The 16,010-nt window shown below is 30.4% G+C and overlaps 1 protein-coding gene across 1 annotated transcript in view; it reads right to left on the minus strand.

Annotated features, from left to right (window-relative positions):
* Positions 1-12,508, minus strand: part of LOC117170001 — a 17,645-nt gene extending 5,137 nt beyond the window's left edge. Inside the window, exons 1-4 of the mRNA XM_033356515.1 lie at positions 12,496-12,508; positions 9,357-9,404; positions 8,205-8,309; positions 1,513-1,560 (exon numbers count right to left, since the gene is read on the minus strand). Of these exons, the coding sequence (XP_033212406.1) occupies positions 1,513-1,560; positions 8,205-8,309; positions 9,357-9,404; positions 12,496-12,508 (214 nt within the window). The remainder of the gene's footprint in view (positions 1-1,512; positions 1,561-8,204; positions 8,310-9,356; positions 9,405-12,495) is intronic.
* Positions 12,509-16,010: the final 3,502 nt, after the last annotated feature.

The following is a 16,010-nucleotide window of genomic DNA, read 5'->3' on the forward strand; positions in this document are numbered from 1 at the left end:
TGTAAAAAAATATATTTCAACAATCAATTCCAATGGCATCAGCCGGTAACGTTGTACACGAAAATACGAAACCTGGCGGCCACTAGACGAGGCTCTAGAGAGATCGTATTTTCGTGTACAACGTTAGCGGCTGATGCCGTTGGAATTGATTGTTGAAATATATTATTTTACTTCTATTATTATTAAGCTTTGTACTTGAACGTAGTTTTCTTTCGGCTCTTGCATTTCTTAAAGTTCGAGACCGATATTTTATGTATAAAAAAAGTTCGAATGTTCAAAAAATGTTGAGGTTCAGAAAAAAGATGAAATAATTTTCAGTGAAGTTCCTACCAAAATGCAGTACCTAAACGTACTTTATTGTACTCTAATACATTTCCCAAAGTTTCAGCTCGATATTTTATTTACAAAAAAAGTTCTTGGATTCAAAAAAGCATTCAGTGAACGGAAAAAGTGAGGTCGGTAATATAGGTATTTAGCTGTGTCACATGCCCTTAAGCCCTTTTGCAGTTAAAAAGCGAATAACTGCACGCAACTTACAAGTGGACACGTTTTTCACAGGTAGCTCCATGGTTTCCGAGCCGGTACTGATGAAAAAAAATTTTCGGCAGCTAAGACCAATTCCGCTTTTATCGGTATATCCTAAACTAAAACTATGTTCGGTCCCAGCTCGCTAGATGGCGCTGGGTCAAAACGGCGGACTAGGGAAACTTACTTTTTGGACACCCCTCGTAGAATGTAATTGAGTCATGTTTTTTGCAATTTTAAATATTTTTATAGATGATAATTATTGACGAGTAATTTAGCGTCGTCCTGATCGAAATACAGAAGAAAATTCGAGCAAGTCAGAAATATGCCACATACAAAGATTTAAATAATTTCCGAAAGATTGAACAAAAATTAGGAAAGTTTCGCAAAGATTTCCAATCGATTTACAAGATTCCAATGATTTCCCAACGCCCTCAAAAGCGATTAGGACACATTCAACACATTTCACAAAGAGTTCAATTATTTGACGCAGATATATACATATATAATCTAAAACTATTTCTTGAAAACAAGATCCTACTCCATCTACACTCCATTGAGAAAAAATATATATAATTTTTTAAACACTGATTTGACTAAAAATTTAAAATTTGTTTTAAAAAATTTATAATAATTCAGAACATTTTTTATTAATTTAAAAACCATTAATCTGGGTGCAATTTTTAAAATCTATCGTGTATAATCTTGAAGTGAATGCAAAATTACCAAAACTCTCAATAGAAATTGGACTAAAAAAACTCTATTTGCTTCTATCTTTTTTCAGTTGTCACGTCGTTAAAAAATAAACCTGATGCAGAATACGAAAATAAAATTCCTTAAAATAAAAATAAGAACCTCACTATTTTTTGAAAAAAAACACTCTGTTTGGTTTTTTTCATTGAGACCTTTATATTATGGCCTCAAATATTCAATTAAACAATTCATAATTTTAGGAGAAAAGCTAAGAATAAAGATTAGAATCCGAACCTTTGGCGTATGGTGGTTTAGGTTCCTTGGCATTATTGTCGGACGATCCTGTAAAAAATGAGCAACCTTTAAATCCAAACAATTGATTGAAAACAATTATATTAAAACTAAGGCATTTTTTAAATTTATCTAAGATCACAAACATCTAGATAAACTTCACAATTAAATATAAAATTTTCTATATCAATCGTGCAAAATCGAACGTTCTGAGAAGACCCGATGCTAGATAATTATAAATTCACTTTTGAATCTTATTACTGCATCCCAAAAATTTTTATCTCATACAAAAAATTACGACTACAAAGAATTTGAGGAAGTTTGGTTACAGTTAAAATGTATCTCCCTGCACTTTTTTCAAAGGAATACTTGATGAAATACCCCAGTTTTTTTTTTTTTTAATGAAAGCTAATAAAATTTTTGAACGAACTGTCATTGCCAATTTTTAAATTTTGGTTTATTTCATAACGAACATTTTTTAAAATTCTGAATTTTAGAGTAAACCGGTTTATATGCTACTTGGAAATAAAACCAAAGTGAAATATTTGGCCATCAAAGAAAAATTAATAATTTCTTAAACTATCTTAATTAACAAATACTTGATTTAGCTATTTCTGAAGGTAAAAGCTTCGCTCTTTCAATGCAATAAGCTGTAAGTACCTAATTTCTAAATTCTTAAGAACACTTTAATGACAGTAAGCAATTTATTAACAGTTCATTAAACGAACAAAAAAATAAGTTTAAGTCCTGAAAAATAGCCCAGTTATGCATTTGTTCATTAAATTTGGTTGACAAATTATTAAATGTTATCTATTCATAGCAAAAAATCCTTGCCTAATAACTGGCTGTCAATTCCGTGAAGAATAAGTATTTTATTCTTCAAAATGTAGATGTTCTTTATGTACAGTGAATTGCATTTGTCAATTAGGGTAGTTTAAACAATTATTAACATTTAACTGTTGACTGAATATGATACGTAGTTTTTATTTCCAAGTGATATGTGATCGATACCTTAGAAGAAATGTTGTTTATTCCATGAAAAATACCTCATATGTATATTTCATTACAAAAATTGCTTTTAAAATAACAGATTATTATTTTAACTTTTATTATTTCAACTAAAAAACTCTTTTTCTCCATAAATTGTTAAAACTTATTGATAATTACGTAACAAAGCGCCGTCAATCTGCAGAAAATCAGTTTCATTCACTTATTTGTTTATAAAAAATTAAATCATTTTTTAAACATTTCAATTGCTATTGAATTTTTTTTACAGTTCATTTCAGTTTTTTAAGTATTTTTTATTGAATCAAAGCATTATTGACAAACCGGTATACTTCAAAAGTAAATTTTTTGTTGTAATTTTTGTTTATTGATAAACAATAAAATATGAAAAATTTTAAAATTGATAATGACATTTCAATGCGAAATTTTTTAAGCAATTGAGAAGTTTAGAGTAAAAATTAGAATTTGAACCTTTTGAACTCTTTCCTTTAGGTTCCTTGGCATTTGTGTTGGATGGCCCTGTAAAGAATAAGGAACATTTTTTATTATGTACCCAAAAACACAAACGTATGGGTACACGTCACAATTTAATGTAAAATTTTCTGCATCAACCGAACAAAACAAAAAATTATGAAAAGACCTGATTATAGATCATTAGCACTTCAATTTTTCAATTTATTGCTAAATGACAACAATTTCTTATCATATACATAAATTATGTCGACATCATGTGAATCTAGCCTTTGTACTTGAAATAAATACTTTTGAAAACACCACAGCGGGGGTGTTTTTAAAAGCTGAGAATATAAACTAGAATGCGAACCAGCGATGTGTTGTTGTGCAAGCATCATGTGATTATGGCCATACATATTTCCTGTAAAAAAGCGAACAAAATTGAAATTCACACAAAACATTTTCAATGAAGATTTTTTGAGACAATTTATTTTTGCAACTTTTTGTATTATGGGCGAGAAAAATGTGTATGCTTTAATGATTAAAAAAAAATGCAATGCTAATTCTTGATTAATACCTAAGAGGGCATCCATATACCACGTGTACAGTTGGAGAGGGAGGGGTCTAGCCATTATTCAAATGGACCAGGGTGGTCCAAAATTGGTCTTTATTGCATTTTCATAACTATCACCGCCAAATTTTTACAAAAAATATGTTTTTTTTCGAAAAAAGTTATATTTAATCATTCTGCAAGCCACATGTAGTTTAATATATATTTTATAAAATAAAAAAAACGTTTTTGTACATTTTATTTATAATTGTAAATATTAAGTGAATCCAGTTTAATCTCCAAATTTTATATCAAAATTCGCTGTAGAATACGAATGAAAAATTGCTAATTTTATAGGAATCTGTTATATCATCAGAGATGGTAATCTTGCCGACAGCAGATCACCCTTCAAACCATAAAGGCAGAAAATCCATACAATATCGATCAAGTTAAGAATCTTTAATATTGTGTGGATTTTCTGCCTTCATGGTTTGAAGAGTTGATCTGCTATCGGTAAGGTTATCATCTCTGATGATATAACAGATTCCTATAAAATAATTACTTGTACCATTAACACCTAGGCAAAAATTGACGTTATTTTCTTGAATTAGGAGTTCTTATTCTGATCCCTCTAATAGCTTAATTGGAAAAGCACCTGACCGGAAATCAGAAGTTTTGTGGTTTGTTTCCCAATGAAGTGAAGATGGAGTAGGATCTTTTTTACGGGAAATAATTTTAAATTACTAATTTTTCATGAAATTCAAATCTAATGTCATATTAGTTTGGAATTTCACACAAATTAAGCTGTTTAATAGTGTCCAAAAAAACCCTATTAGTTCAAAATTTGATTTGTCGAGTTTTCGGCGATACCTATTTTATTATTGAGGTTTCTTTTCGTAAGAATTATTTTTAATATATCAAATATTATTTTATATTGATTTATAAATATTTAAATAGGTACTTAATGCAATTTTTAATGTTTATAACAATTTTCTCTTACAAGCTCTTAGAGTTTAAAACTGCCCCATTTCTTCAGGTCTCACCTCTTACCTTTTCGTTTTTGTTTGAATATATCAGAATAATATTTATCGAAAAAGTTTTAAAATTTTCTATTAAAATAAAAACAATATTTTCAATTTAAAATCTATAATAATATTTTTTACATTAATGAGACACCGTTGCATTTTTGTTCTAAAATTTGCTAATATTGGTCCACTTTTAAATTATAGTAAGGAAATAATTAATTCAAGTAAATAAACATAATTGCTTGAATAACTTATTATTCTTTTAATTATGTTATCTTTCAGTAATTCTAAAAAATTATTAAATTATTATTGTTGAGGTCTAATCTCTCTAATTGTAATGATATATAATTTCGGCTGTCTTCTTAAATTTTTCACTTTTCAAAACTTTTCCCATAGTGCAAGTTAATAATTAATGCAATTAATTAAATTTTCAACTTAGAGGAAATTTGAGGTTTATAAAATGATCCTCGTAAAAAAATTTGGTAACTATGTAAAATATCTCTTTTATCAAAAAATATATATATTCACAAACATATATCCAAAAAAGAAAGATTCTTTAAAAAATTATTCTATTCTCAATATTATTTCTTTATCATTTGTTTCTAACTAAAAAGGCAAAGAAAAATCAGAATAAAAAAATCCTAACTTTCTAGCACTGTCCAAAGACAATATTATTACAAATAATAAATGCTTTTAATAATTGCGTTACTTAACTGGTGTAAATTAATTTGCAGTCTACATTTTTGTATTTTTACTATTACTTTTGATAAAAGCTCCATTCATCCAGATATATTTAAGAAATTAAATACGCCACAAAAAATTAAAATAAACAATATTTGCACCGAATTTTTAATATTTTTAATACTGAAAATCTATTTAATTAATTCAAAAAATTTATTTAATTATGGTTTGTAAGTCGTTATGAATGAGATTATCAAGTACAACGTAAAATGTGTTTTAGTAATTCTTCTATATTTTTCATCCAGTGACAGATTTTCTACTATATTATAAAGTACAATTTATATATTTTTTTATTCTGAACAATTTGCTACCAAACTATAATTTCTTATCTTTTTTACAGTTTCAAAGATATCAGTAAAATTAAATCATGGAAAGACTTAGTTTGAAGAATTCAAAAAATCATTTGGAAGCTTTTCCAAAATTTTTTGAGATTTCGAGGATAATTTTTTTAAAGATTAGGGGAAACATTTTTAAAGTAAATTTTTAACTTTGAGAGAATAATTTCAAGTTTAAACAAATTAAAAATGTATTGACAAAAATATATGGAAGACTTTCTGATAATTCTCTTATTTTTTCAGGATCCAACCAAAATTTGGGTAAACTCAATTTTGCAGAGAAAGAAAAATATATTCTTAAGAATTTTGGGCAAATTTTTAATGATTTTTTACTAATGAATTCTGTAAACACATGGAAACTTGTAAGAATTCAGGATAATGATAAAAACTCGTAATGTTCTTAACACAATATCCTTAGATTATTTCATTTGAAAAATAAACTTTAAGAGAAAATTAAAAAAGATTTCAAAAGGTTTCAAAATATTTCCTAAACAAAAAAGAAGCCCATAAGTAAAAAAGACGAACTTCGAGACACTTACATTTTTCTGAAATATTGAAAATTGCAGATATTGAGTGGGGAAAACTATACACTCATATGGAAGATTTTAAGTAAATTTTTTAAATTTTATATACTTTTTTAAAATGTTAAAAAAATTTCAGTTAGCTAAAAATATTTATAGCAATTTAAGAGGTATTGAATACATTAAAAGTATTTTATAACTTCGAAGCATTTCCGAACATTTATAAAATATATTTTATTCATGCCCGACTTATAGAAGTCATAAATATATTTTGAAAATGCTCGAATTTTTCTTCATATTATGTAAAATCCTGTAAAAGAATTTTTTTCAAATTTCCTAGATTTTTAATTGAAAAATTTGAAAATTTCAAAAATTTTCTCTAATTTTCTTCAAATATCTTGACAATTTTGAGGAAATTATTTTACATTTGGAATGATTTTTCTAAATTTCAAGCAAAATTCCAGTCATCTAAAAATATTTTTAGGAATTAAAGAGGTGCTGCATAGATTTAAAATATTTTAAACCTTGGAAGCATTTTCGAAGATTTTTTGAATATTTATTATTTCTACCAAACTTCCAAAAGTTCTAAATACGTTTTTAAAAGGCTCGAATTTTCCCTAGTATTTTGTAAAATCCTGTAAAATAAAATATGTATTATTTAATTTTGCACATTCCTTCTTGACACATCTGAAATACTAAAAACATTCTTGTGTTACATAAAAATACTGTTTTATTTATTTCAATAACGCACTTTATCTTAAAAACCCTTATTTTTATTTAGAAGAAGTCCATTAAGTTTTTTTTAAATAATAAAAAAATGTGATGTAACTTGACCTGGGGGATCGGGGGAGGTAAAAGGATTAAAAATAACTTTGCACAATGTGTGAAAACCCCTTGAAAAATAGTACTCGTAATTTTTTCGTCACATGGATTCACTGAATTCATTCTTTCAGAATCTAATTTTAGCAAGAATATAGGTGCTTAGAAAAATTCAACAAATAAATAGTTACCAGAAGATTGGTAAAATGTTAAAAATTAGTGTAGAAGTTAGGGCGCGCATAGAATAGGCTAGTATTAAAAAAAAAAACTAATTTTTGGTCAAGTCACGGCTTCTTTTTGTTTAATAGTTTTTAAATACCTAGAGTATCCATATTTTTGTAATATATAAAATAATAATTCAACATGAACAGAGTAAAAAGGGATGGAAGGCGCTCGTCAAAAGTCTAAACTTTTTTACGAATGGGGGGGAGGGGGAGTCAAAAAGTAGAAAAAATTGTGCACGTGGTATATGGACTGTTCCTAAAAATATGTGTAAAGTGGATTGATGTTAAAATGAGAGCCTTTGTAGTTTACTTCAAGTAAATATTTTATAAAACACCTCAGGGGTGGATTCAAAGAATAATAATTAGTGGGAAGCATTTAAAGTTCACATTTCCAACTCCACTTGTCAATCTGAGAATAAAAATAAAAACCAAAACCTGTGGGTTGTTGTTTTACAGACATCATGGTGGCACGTGGGTGAATATGCAAGGTGAAATGTTCAGGTATCCCATTTTGACTTGATGACTGTGGAGCCGATCCTTAAAAGAAATAAGCAAAATTTAAATCTTCAAGGTAAAATTTTCAACTAAGAGTGGTGGACAAGAAGTATTTTGGGCCAATTTTTACTTGGAGTGACAAAAGGCTTATAATAAGAAGATTGAAAAAGTGCAATTAAAGCTCATAAATGTTATCATGTCCCCAAGACAACAAACGTTTCTGAACCTTAAGCATTAAATGTCATTTTTTGTTGACAAATCCTGTGAAATTAAAAATAATTAAAACACGTTTCTAGATTGTTACAAATTTATTTTTTAGTTTCTCTTTTTAATCGCAATAATTTTTCGTCATATAAAGAAATGATTTTTACTAAGAGTTTGAGCAATGTGCTCCCATGCACTTTACGTCGAATAAATACTTTGTGAAACAATCCATCAGCGGATCAAGAAGATATTTGAAGAAGTGGTTTCAAAAGTCACATTTTCCCGATAATTAAGAGCCTGAGAATAAAAATTATAATCCGAACCTGTGGTGCTTTGTTGTCCTGCTATCATGCTATGAGTGGTGTGAGCAGTGCCGTAGTCGTTGTTATAAACGTGTTGATGTAGTCTTTGTGCTAGTGAACTTATGGCTGTAAAAAAATGAGAAACCTTTTAATCCACACAGAAAATGCGATTTAAACTTGTGGATTTTGAGCATGTAACCAAGAAAACAATCGTATGTTTACATGTCAGCATATAACTTTCCTTTGAACCCCAAAAATGTTTTATTGTATAAAAACACGAGTGTACTACATATAATTTATAAAAGACCTCAGGGGAACACTCAGAGAATTTTAGAGGAGTGGAATTGTAAAGTTTACACTTCTGCCTTCACTTGAAAAGCTGAATTCAATCCAGCCCGACTTCAATCTGGCTAATTTAAAGCGAGCTAATGTTAGCTAATATGGACTGAAATCGATTAATATAGACATTTTGGTGAAAGGCATCGTGCCTCTTCTTGTCGAGGAGACAGCCCGTTCCGCTTCTTTGTACACAAATGCTCATCGCCCACTTTTTCTTGCTTCCTGACCTTTTTAAGAAAAGGGTCTCATCCATTTGCAATTGTTTCTGCTGTTCACCCAGAATGATACTTTTGCGAAACATTCAAGATGCATTATTCCGCGAACACCTTAAAGAAGCGTGATGTAGAATCGCAGAACAGAAGACTTAAGTTGCATGCTTTTTTGATGTGCATAACCTTTCGTGTCCGGATATCAAGTCGTGTGAACTCGTCTTTCGTCTATGAAACCAGTCGAAATGAATAGAGTACTAGCAGGACGGTAAGTTTGAAAAAGAGTGGGTATACTGTTGTGTCTAGTAATTGTCTCCGGTATCACCATAAGATGCGGCGGTCACGCTGTTGGTCCAGTTATTGCGATTCTGAGTAACTAAGCCCTAGTTTCGGTTCGATTCGGTCACTAAAATTTTTGAGTTCTAGGACTTACTATTTACAACTGTTACTTAACGTACCGGAAATTTTTTTATCGGCACCGATATTTTTTTTACTTTATCAACAATGTGTGCACTGCATTAAAAATAACCCCAGCGGCGGTTTCAGAGGATATTTTTGAAGGGGTATCCAAAGGTTCTATCACCCGCCAAATTAAAAAGCTGCGAATAGAAATAAAAATTTGTACCTGTGAGATTAGTTCCCTCATTTCGATTTGCCGGTCGTGGGCTTGATTCTGTAAACAAAGATTGTTATTTAAATTTACACCGTAAAACTGCCTGCAAAGTGTTTAAATTAGATAAAACCTAAAAGGTTAGGAATTAATAATAGCAAAAATTCCTACACAATAATCATCATTATAAATAATTTTTCCTATATTATAAACTTATTGTTCTTCGAATAAAAAAGCGAAAGTAATGCTATAATCATTCATGCGAATCAATTATGTAGACTTGAACTCTAAAGATAGGAGTTCCAAAGATACAAGCGCTCCATACATACGAGCAAACAGACTCCAAAGGAACGACCGTGCGCGTGCACGTAGTAGGCCTGTGTGCATTCTCACACATTACCCCCAAAATCTAAACGTAGCCGGAGTGGTAGTATCGTTCATGGTTGTATCTTTGGTGTTCTTGAATCCCGAACTTCTTGTATCTTTGGAGTTCAACTTCACAAGTAAAATGAAAAATTAATTTTGGGCAGAAGAAAGTATTTTAGAGAAGGAAAAGTATTGGCAATAGGGAGTAGAGTTGGGGTTAGTTGGGACGGCAAACGTAGAAAAGGGCAAGTAAAATATGAGAAGAAGGGGTAGGGAAGTGTTTGGAAGGAAAGAGGTAAAAAAATTAAATTCTTAATAGGATACAAATCCCTTTTTTGTAGGCGTGAGGCGCATAATTAAAATTATTTATTAAGAATCAATTTGAAACGAAGATTTACTAACATAAAGTATAAAAAAAAACAAATTGAAGAATTCTGACATATGCAGCGAATAAATTATACTGTCAGCAAAATTAAAGCGTAAAAAGCTTTAGAGGAGACCGACTGGAGTCCATCAAGCGATCACCCTCAATATAAAAATTTCCGGAACTTTTTTTTATCTGCATTTTGGCCTTTTTTGGGCCATTTTTTATTTATTTCTGATTTTTGGACTTCAATAATTTTTTAATATTCAAACTTCAAGTGAATATGCTGAATTGAATAAAGCAGACACCTATACATTACAAAATTAAAAATTGAAAAATAACAAATCAAACTGAAATAAAATTTTTTAATATTTTTTTATTCTCAGATGACCAATAAAAATGTTCAAAAACCATCCCTATGTACAAAGAACCAGTCCCATAGTAGAAAAATAAACATAGAAAAGAGAAAGTACAAAGTAGTATAGGGATTTTTGTCGGCTGTCGAAAGCTTAACACCTTTTTTTCAAAAAATCATACGCGCTTGGTACTAAGGGGTTGTTTTTTAACGCTAGGATTTGTATCTCAAATTTCGGAATTAGTATTTTTGATTAGTCAAAAATCAGAAACACTATTGACTCTATAAGATTCTCAAACAGATCATTTTTTTGAAAAACTTATATCGGCGTGACATGAAGGAGATGATATTCAACTTCAAGAGTCAAAGCCCAAAAATCAGACAGTAAGGGTTGCACCCCAAAAATCAAGACTAGTATTTTTTGGAAGCTCAAAGATCAGTGTTTCTATTGAAGTTGGCATGTTTGAGAAGCCCAAATATTAGAGACTATTGAGCCTGTAAAATAAAAAAAATTGTTTTTTGCAAATTATTTTTGACAGTGTTCAGAGGAATTGTGTTTCGGCGTGTGACGGACACTTGCGGACGGAATAACTGTGCAATAGCTGTGCACATCGCGAGCATCTTAACTTTAGACACCGTGCAATTTGGCAGAAAAATTATCACAGAAATTCGCAGTTCCATTTTATGTTGGTAGAGGTTATATTGCAGAAACTATGAAAAATCTCCTCAAAGGATGGTCGCCTAGCAGACCGTTGTCACACGTCACATCTTACGCGATATAGAGATGTAAATGGGACGAGTGAAGATTTAAATGACCCAGACGAGTTCGCTTGACAGACAACTGCTCGCGATCCACAATTCTAATTCGAATGCGAAGGAAGCTGTTGAGGATGCACTCGGGACAGGGGCCGCGATCCAATAACTGTGGTCAGCAAGAGGAGACTATCAGCATTTGGGACCAAACTCGCAATTCCAGAGGTTTTGTGGCAAGTGCCGGGGTAAAGGCCACAAGTACTGAAGCTACACCAGATTCGAGTTTGCAAAGTAGTAGAAGCGTGTGTCTGACCAGAAAATCAGCATGGTTTACTTTTTAAAATTTTTATTAGTTGATGATTGAATGCCCAGGCAGTACTTCGCTTTTTTCTCTCTCATATTTTCTTTTTTGTTTTGTTGTTTCTTTTTTTTGCATTGCTTTATTCTTTCTTTTCCTTTTTGTTTGGAGTACAAAACTGTGAGCCCGATTTGGGCAGATGGTGGGTGTACTCGAACAAATATTAAAAAGAATAAGCACCAAAACATGCCTAGTCAATGGCTTTTAACCTTCTAAGATATGCGCTAACTTTTAGCCATAGGGTGTGGTAAATTTATGTACCATGAGTATACAAGAGGATAAACGTGTTACGAAAATTTGGTATATTCATGAGGGTGGGCATAGATGGAAGTGTCCCTTTGCCCAAAGAACTTCAGACCTATACCATAAGTGAGGGTTCTACATTTTTTCAAAAAATGTATGGTACTACCAGCTTTACGAAAAGCTACTAGTACCAGAAGCCAGCCTCAAAAAATTAATGTTGAAAATGTTTAGAAGTTCAGAAAGGCAGCCAGTAGACTAGTAGAGGAAAAATAAAAATTCAAATTGTTATTGCCTATTCAAGGAAAAGTTAACATTTTCTTGGATAGTTGACCATTTAAGAAGATTCGATCGATTATTTAACCGAAAACTTTGAAAGCATGGCGCCAACTCTAAATAGTATTTAAAAATTATTTTAAAATATACACATCAGTTTTTTCAGGATGAGGAACAGGTTTCCAGTTGCAAATAATAAAAAATCGAAAGTCTGTCATTTTGTGCCACCCTAGTGTTTAGAATCGGTCACGAGAACTGCTCTTTTTCAAAAGCCCTATTTCTTTTGTAGAGTCACGGAATAGAAGGCCAAGCTGACCGAACGCGGGTCCAGGTATGGAAGACGGATACTAGCAGGTACTAATTTAACACGTGATATTATTGTGCTGAATTTGGGAGCGTCTAAGATCAGTAAATCCTTAGAATATGGCCGCATCCCACTGACCTAACATCAGCATGTCACTTCTGTGCAAATAGCCTTAGTTTCAGAGCGATCGACACTCGTAATACATATAGATATTAGAATCCATGATCAATGTTTAGGATTTTTCTTTGCATTTTTTCACTAACCCGTAAAAATAATTAATTACTAGAAACATAGCCACGCCGCCCATGTACATTGCTACCATGTCAGATGCGAGTTATTCGCTGCACTTTGTCCACGGATTTTGCACGATTTAATTACTTCGAGCATATCTCGAAGTGAGAATTTAATTTTAAAGCGATTCGTAACTCATTTTGGGCAAAATTGTATTTAATTTAATTTCTCTAAATTACAGAAGATTTACAAATTGATTGAATTGATTGACTTGTAGTATAACGTCAATCCTGGCTTATTCGATCTTCCGTATTCCATTCTTGAGCTATTCTATCAAACTTCTAGACACAGTAACCTTTTGAAATTTATTATAGGACTTTAGCTACATAACCTCCTTCAACAGCTTTCTATTCTTATGAAAATTAAATGCCGTTCAATCATCTAATAAACTTAAATGTAAAACATTCAAAATTAAAATTAGTAAAATTCTCTATTTGCGATAAATGAGACGGAAGGGAGCAGGTTCTTATTAAAACTCCTTATCGCTAAAAATAAACGCGTTGATACTACGCGGATATGTCATTGTCAAAAATAATCCTTTTGCGAATTTTATAGTGTAAATAGAATCTGTGGTTCTTAGAATGAACAAAAATATCAAATCGGATATTTAGTTTTCAACTCTTAACGTAAAAAATCGAATGTTCTTTATGAACATTCGATGATATGACTTTGTCAAAGAATAATAGTTTGAAGAATTTTGCACTGTCAATAGAATCTGATTTCTTGGCTCTTCAAAAATACCAACTTTGATTTTTAGACTCCAGCATTAGACGAAAAAGACCGTCCCCTCTTCACACTATCAGAATAAATTAGCTAGAAAAATATTTTTATTAGGAAAAAATCCCCTTGATACCTACCAGATATTACTCTGTTAATTAAAATCTTTTTGAAAATTTTAACGTGTCAATATAATCTCGGATTTTGGGGCTTTTCTAAAGAACCGAATTTGGTTTTTTGACGCTATCTCTTAACGCAAAAACGAACCCCTCTTTCTACTGTGAGTTTGCTTTTCCTGAAAAATGATCTTCAAAATTTTATCGAGGGAACAGTTTCTCTGATATTAAGGCTCTTTAGTAGTCACTAGTTTAAAAAAACAAACCCTTGAAACCATGCATATGTGACTTGATTAAAAAATCTTTTTGTGAATTATAAAGTGTTAATAGAGTCCCTGACTCTTGAATTCGTCAAAGATAGTGATTCCGATTTTTGGGCTCCAACCCTCAAGATTAAAAAACACCCCTTGACAACACGCAGAAGTGACTTCATCAAAAAATAATCTTTTTAAAAACGTTGCAGAGTTAATGGAGTTTTTAAACTAATAGGCTCCTCAAAAATATTATCTCCGATTAACAGAATTAAACCCCTAATGTTAAAAATCAACTTCTTGATACCGTGCAGATATGAATGTGTCGAAATATAATTATTTTAGACAGTTACAGTAAAAATAGTATCTCTGATTTTTGGGATCCTCAAAAATACCAACTATGATTTTTCGGCTCCAACTTTTGACCTTTAAATTAAACATATTTTTACCATAGAGATATAACTTTTCCAAAAAATGTTCTTTTAAGATAGGCCCTAACACATAACCCCAAAAACGAACACCATCAAAATGGATTTGCTAAAAAATTTTCTTGTTTATCCTCATATAGGTTGAATAGGGCCACGGATTTTTAGGTCCAGGATTGAGTTTTTATGAGGGGGTTATTTTTTTGCATTTAGAGATAAAAATTGTAAAAATATTGACGAAATTTGAAATTTCAAAAGAAGTAGAGAAGCCAGAAAATGGGCAATGCAGCCCAAAAATAGCCCAAAAAATAAAAAATAAACTCTGAAAAAAGAAGTCTGGGAATTTCAATTGTGGAGGTGTTTGCTTGAATGACCTGAGACCACTCTACAATGGATAGTGATCCTACAGCATATAATAAATAATTCTGGAAGACTAATAAATGAAAAATTATTAATATATTGTATATGGGGCATTCCACACGATATTTTCCACAAAATTTTCTTTCGCGTAATAGGCCTTTTCCTCAACTTTAGAATAAAGTATACTGAAATCCGTTTGAATTATTTATTTATTAATATAAATAAAATATTTATTAACTAATAGATTTCTTTAATTTGGACCTGTTTTTTCATTTATGAAAAGTGAAAAGTACCGCAGCTCGACTCGCTCCAACTGAGACTCGACTGTCTACACGATAAGTAAAACACAATCATCAACTTGCAAAATCGAATATTTTTATGTTGTTAATTTAACATATAAAAAATATATTGCTATTCGGAAATTCATTGCTTCGATAGTATTTGACTAGCAACACCGAAAGTCTTACTACATCAAGAAAAACGCTTAGTCCACTCATTAAAATAAAAAAATAAAATAAATAAAAAACAGGCCTAAATTGAAAAAAGCTATTTTTTTATGAATATTTGATTTAGATTATTCAATAAATAATGAAAGTGAATATTAGTATACTTTATTCGAAAGTTAAGGAAAAAGCCTACGTTTTACCGTACGTATGAATTTTCATACCTTTGTTTAATATTGCAATATAAGCAATTAAAAAAGGTACTTTTTTATGGACATATATAGTCTTTAAGAAACCGAGAAGTGAAAAAATGTATTTTGAGAGTTCTTGGTGCTAATTCTAATTTTTTCAAGGTTCCCCGATGAAAATTATTTCCAATACAAAAAATAATATTTGCTTTTGCTAATTAACTCTATAAATAAATTTTCTTTATCAATTTATTGTTGTTTTGAGCAATTTTCTTTGACTGAGATTAGAGTTAAAAAGTCGCGGGTTTCTCAACATGTGATGAATAGTTAATTAAAGTTTAAAAATATTACTTTTGAAACAATTTATCATTACTGTTAATAATATTTTTTTTAAAGAATGATATAGTCGTGGTTTTTGCCATACAGTGCTTATTTTAATTAAAAACAAAACTTTTTAAAGTCATTTACAGATCTAGACCTGCCACCTATTTGCGTGATTTATTAATTTAGTAAGTAAAAAGTGGTCAAAGATTTTTAAACCTAAGAAGGCACTTCAACAATCTAGCGTTGATAATGAAGAAGATAATCATAAACAATAATAATTTGACGAAATTATTATTTTTCGTGAATTATGTTAAATATTAACTGAACCCTAGTGAAAAGTGTAGAAACATTTTTAAATTATAGAAAAATTACACCTTTATATCATTATTCAAATGGCATATTAAACAATAATAATTAAATCTTTCAAAAATTGATTTTCTAAACCTAAATCAATTACGCAACCCCATAGATAATAAAAAATTTTCTACCCGAGCTCAATCACCAGACCTAAAAGTTTTTGAGGTCACTGGGTTCGAAT

The sequence above is a fragment of the Belonocnema kinseyi genome, chromosome 3, assembly GCF_010883055.1.
Source record: "Belonocnema kinseyi isolate 2016_QV_RU_SX_M_011 chromosome 3, B_treatae_v1, whole genome shotgun sequence".
Classification (NCBI taxonomy): Eukaryota; Metazoa; Arthropoda; class Insecta; order Hymenoptera; family Cynipidae; genus Belonocnema; species Belonocnema kinseyi.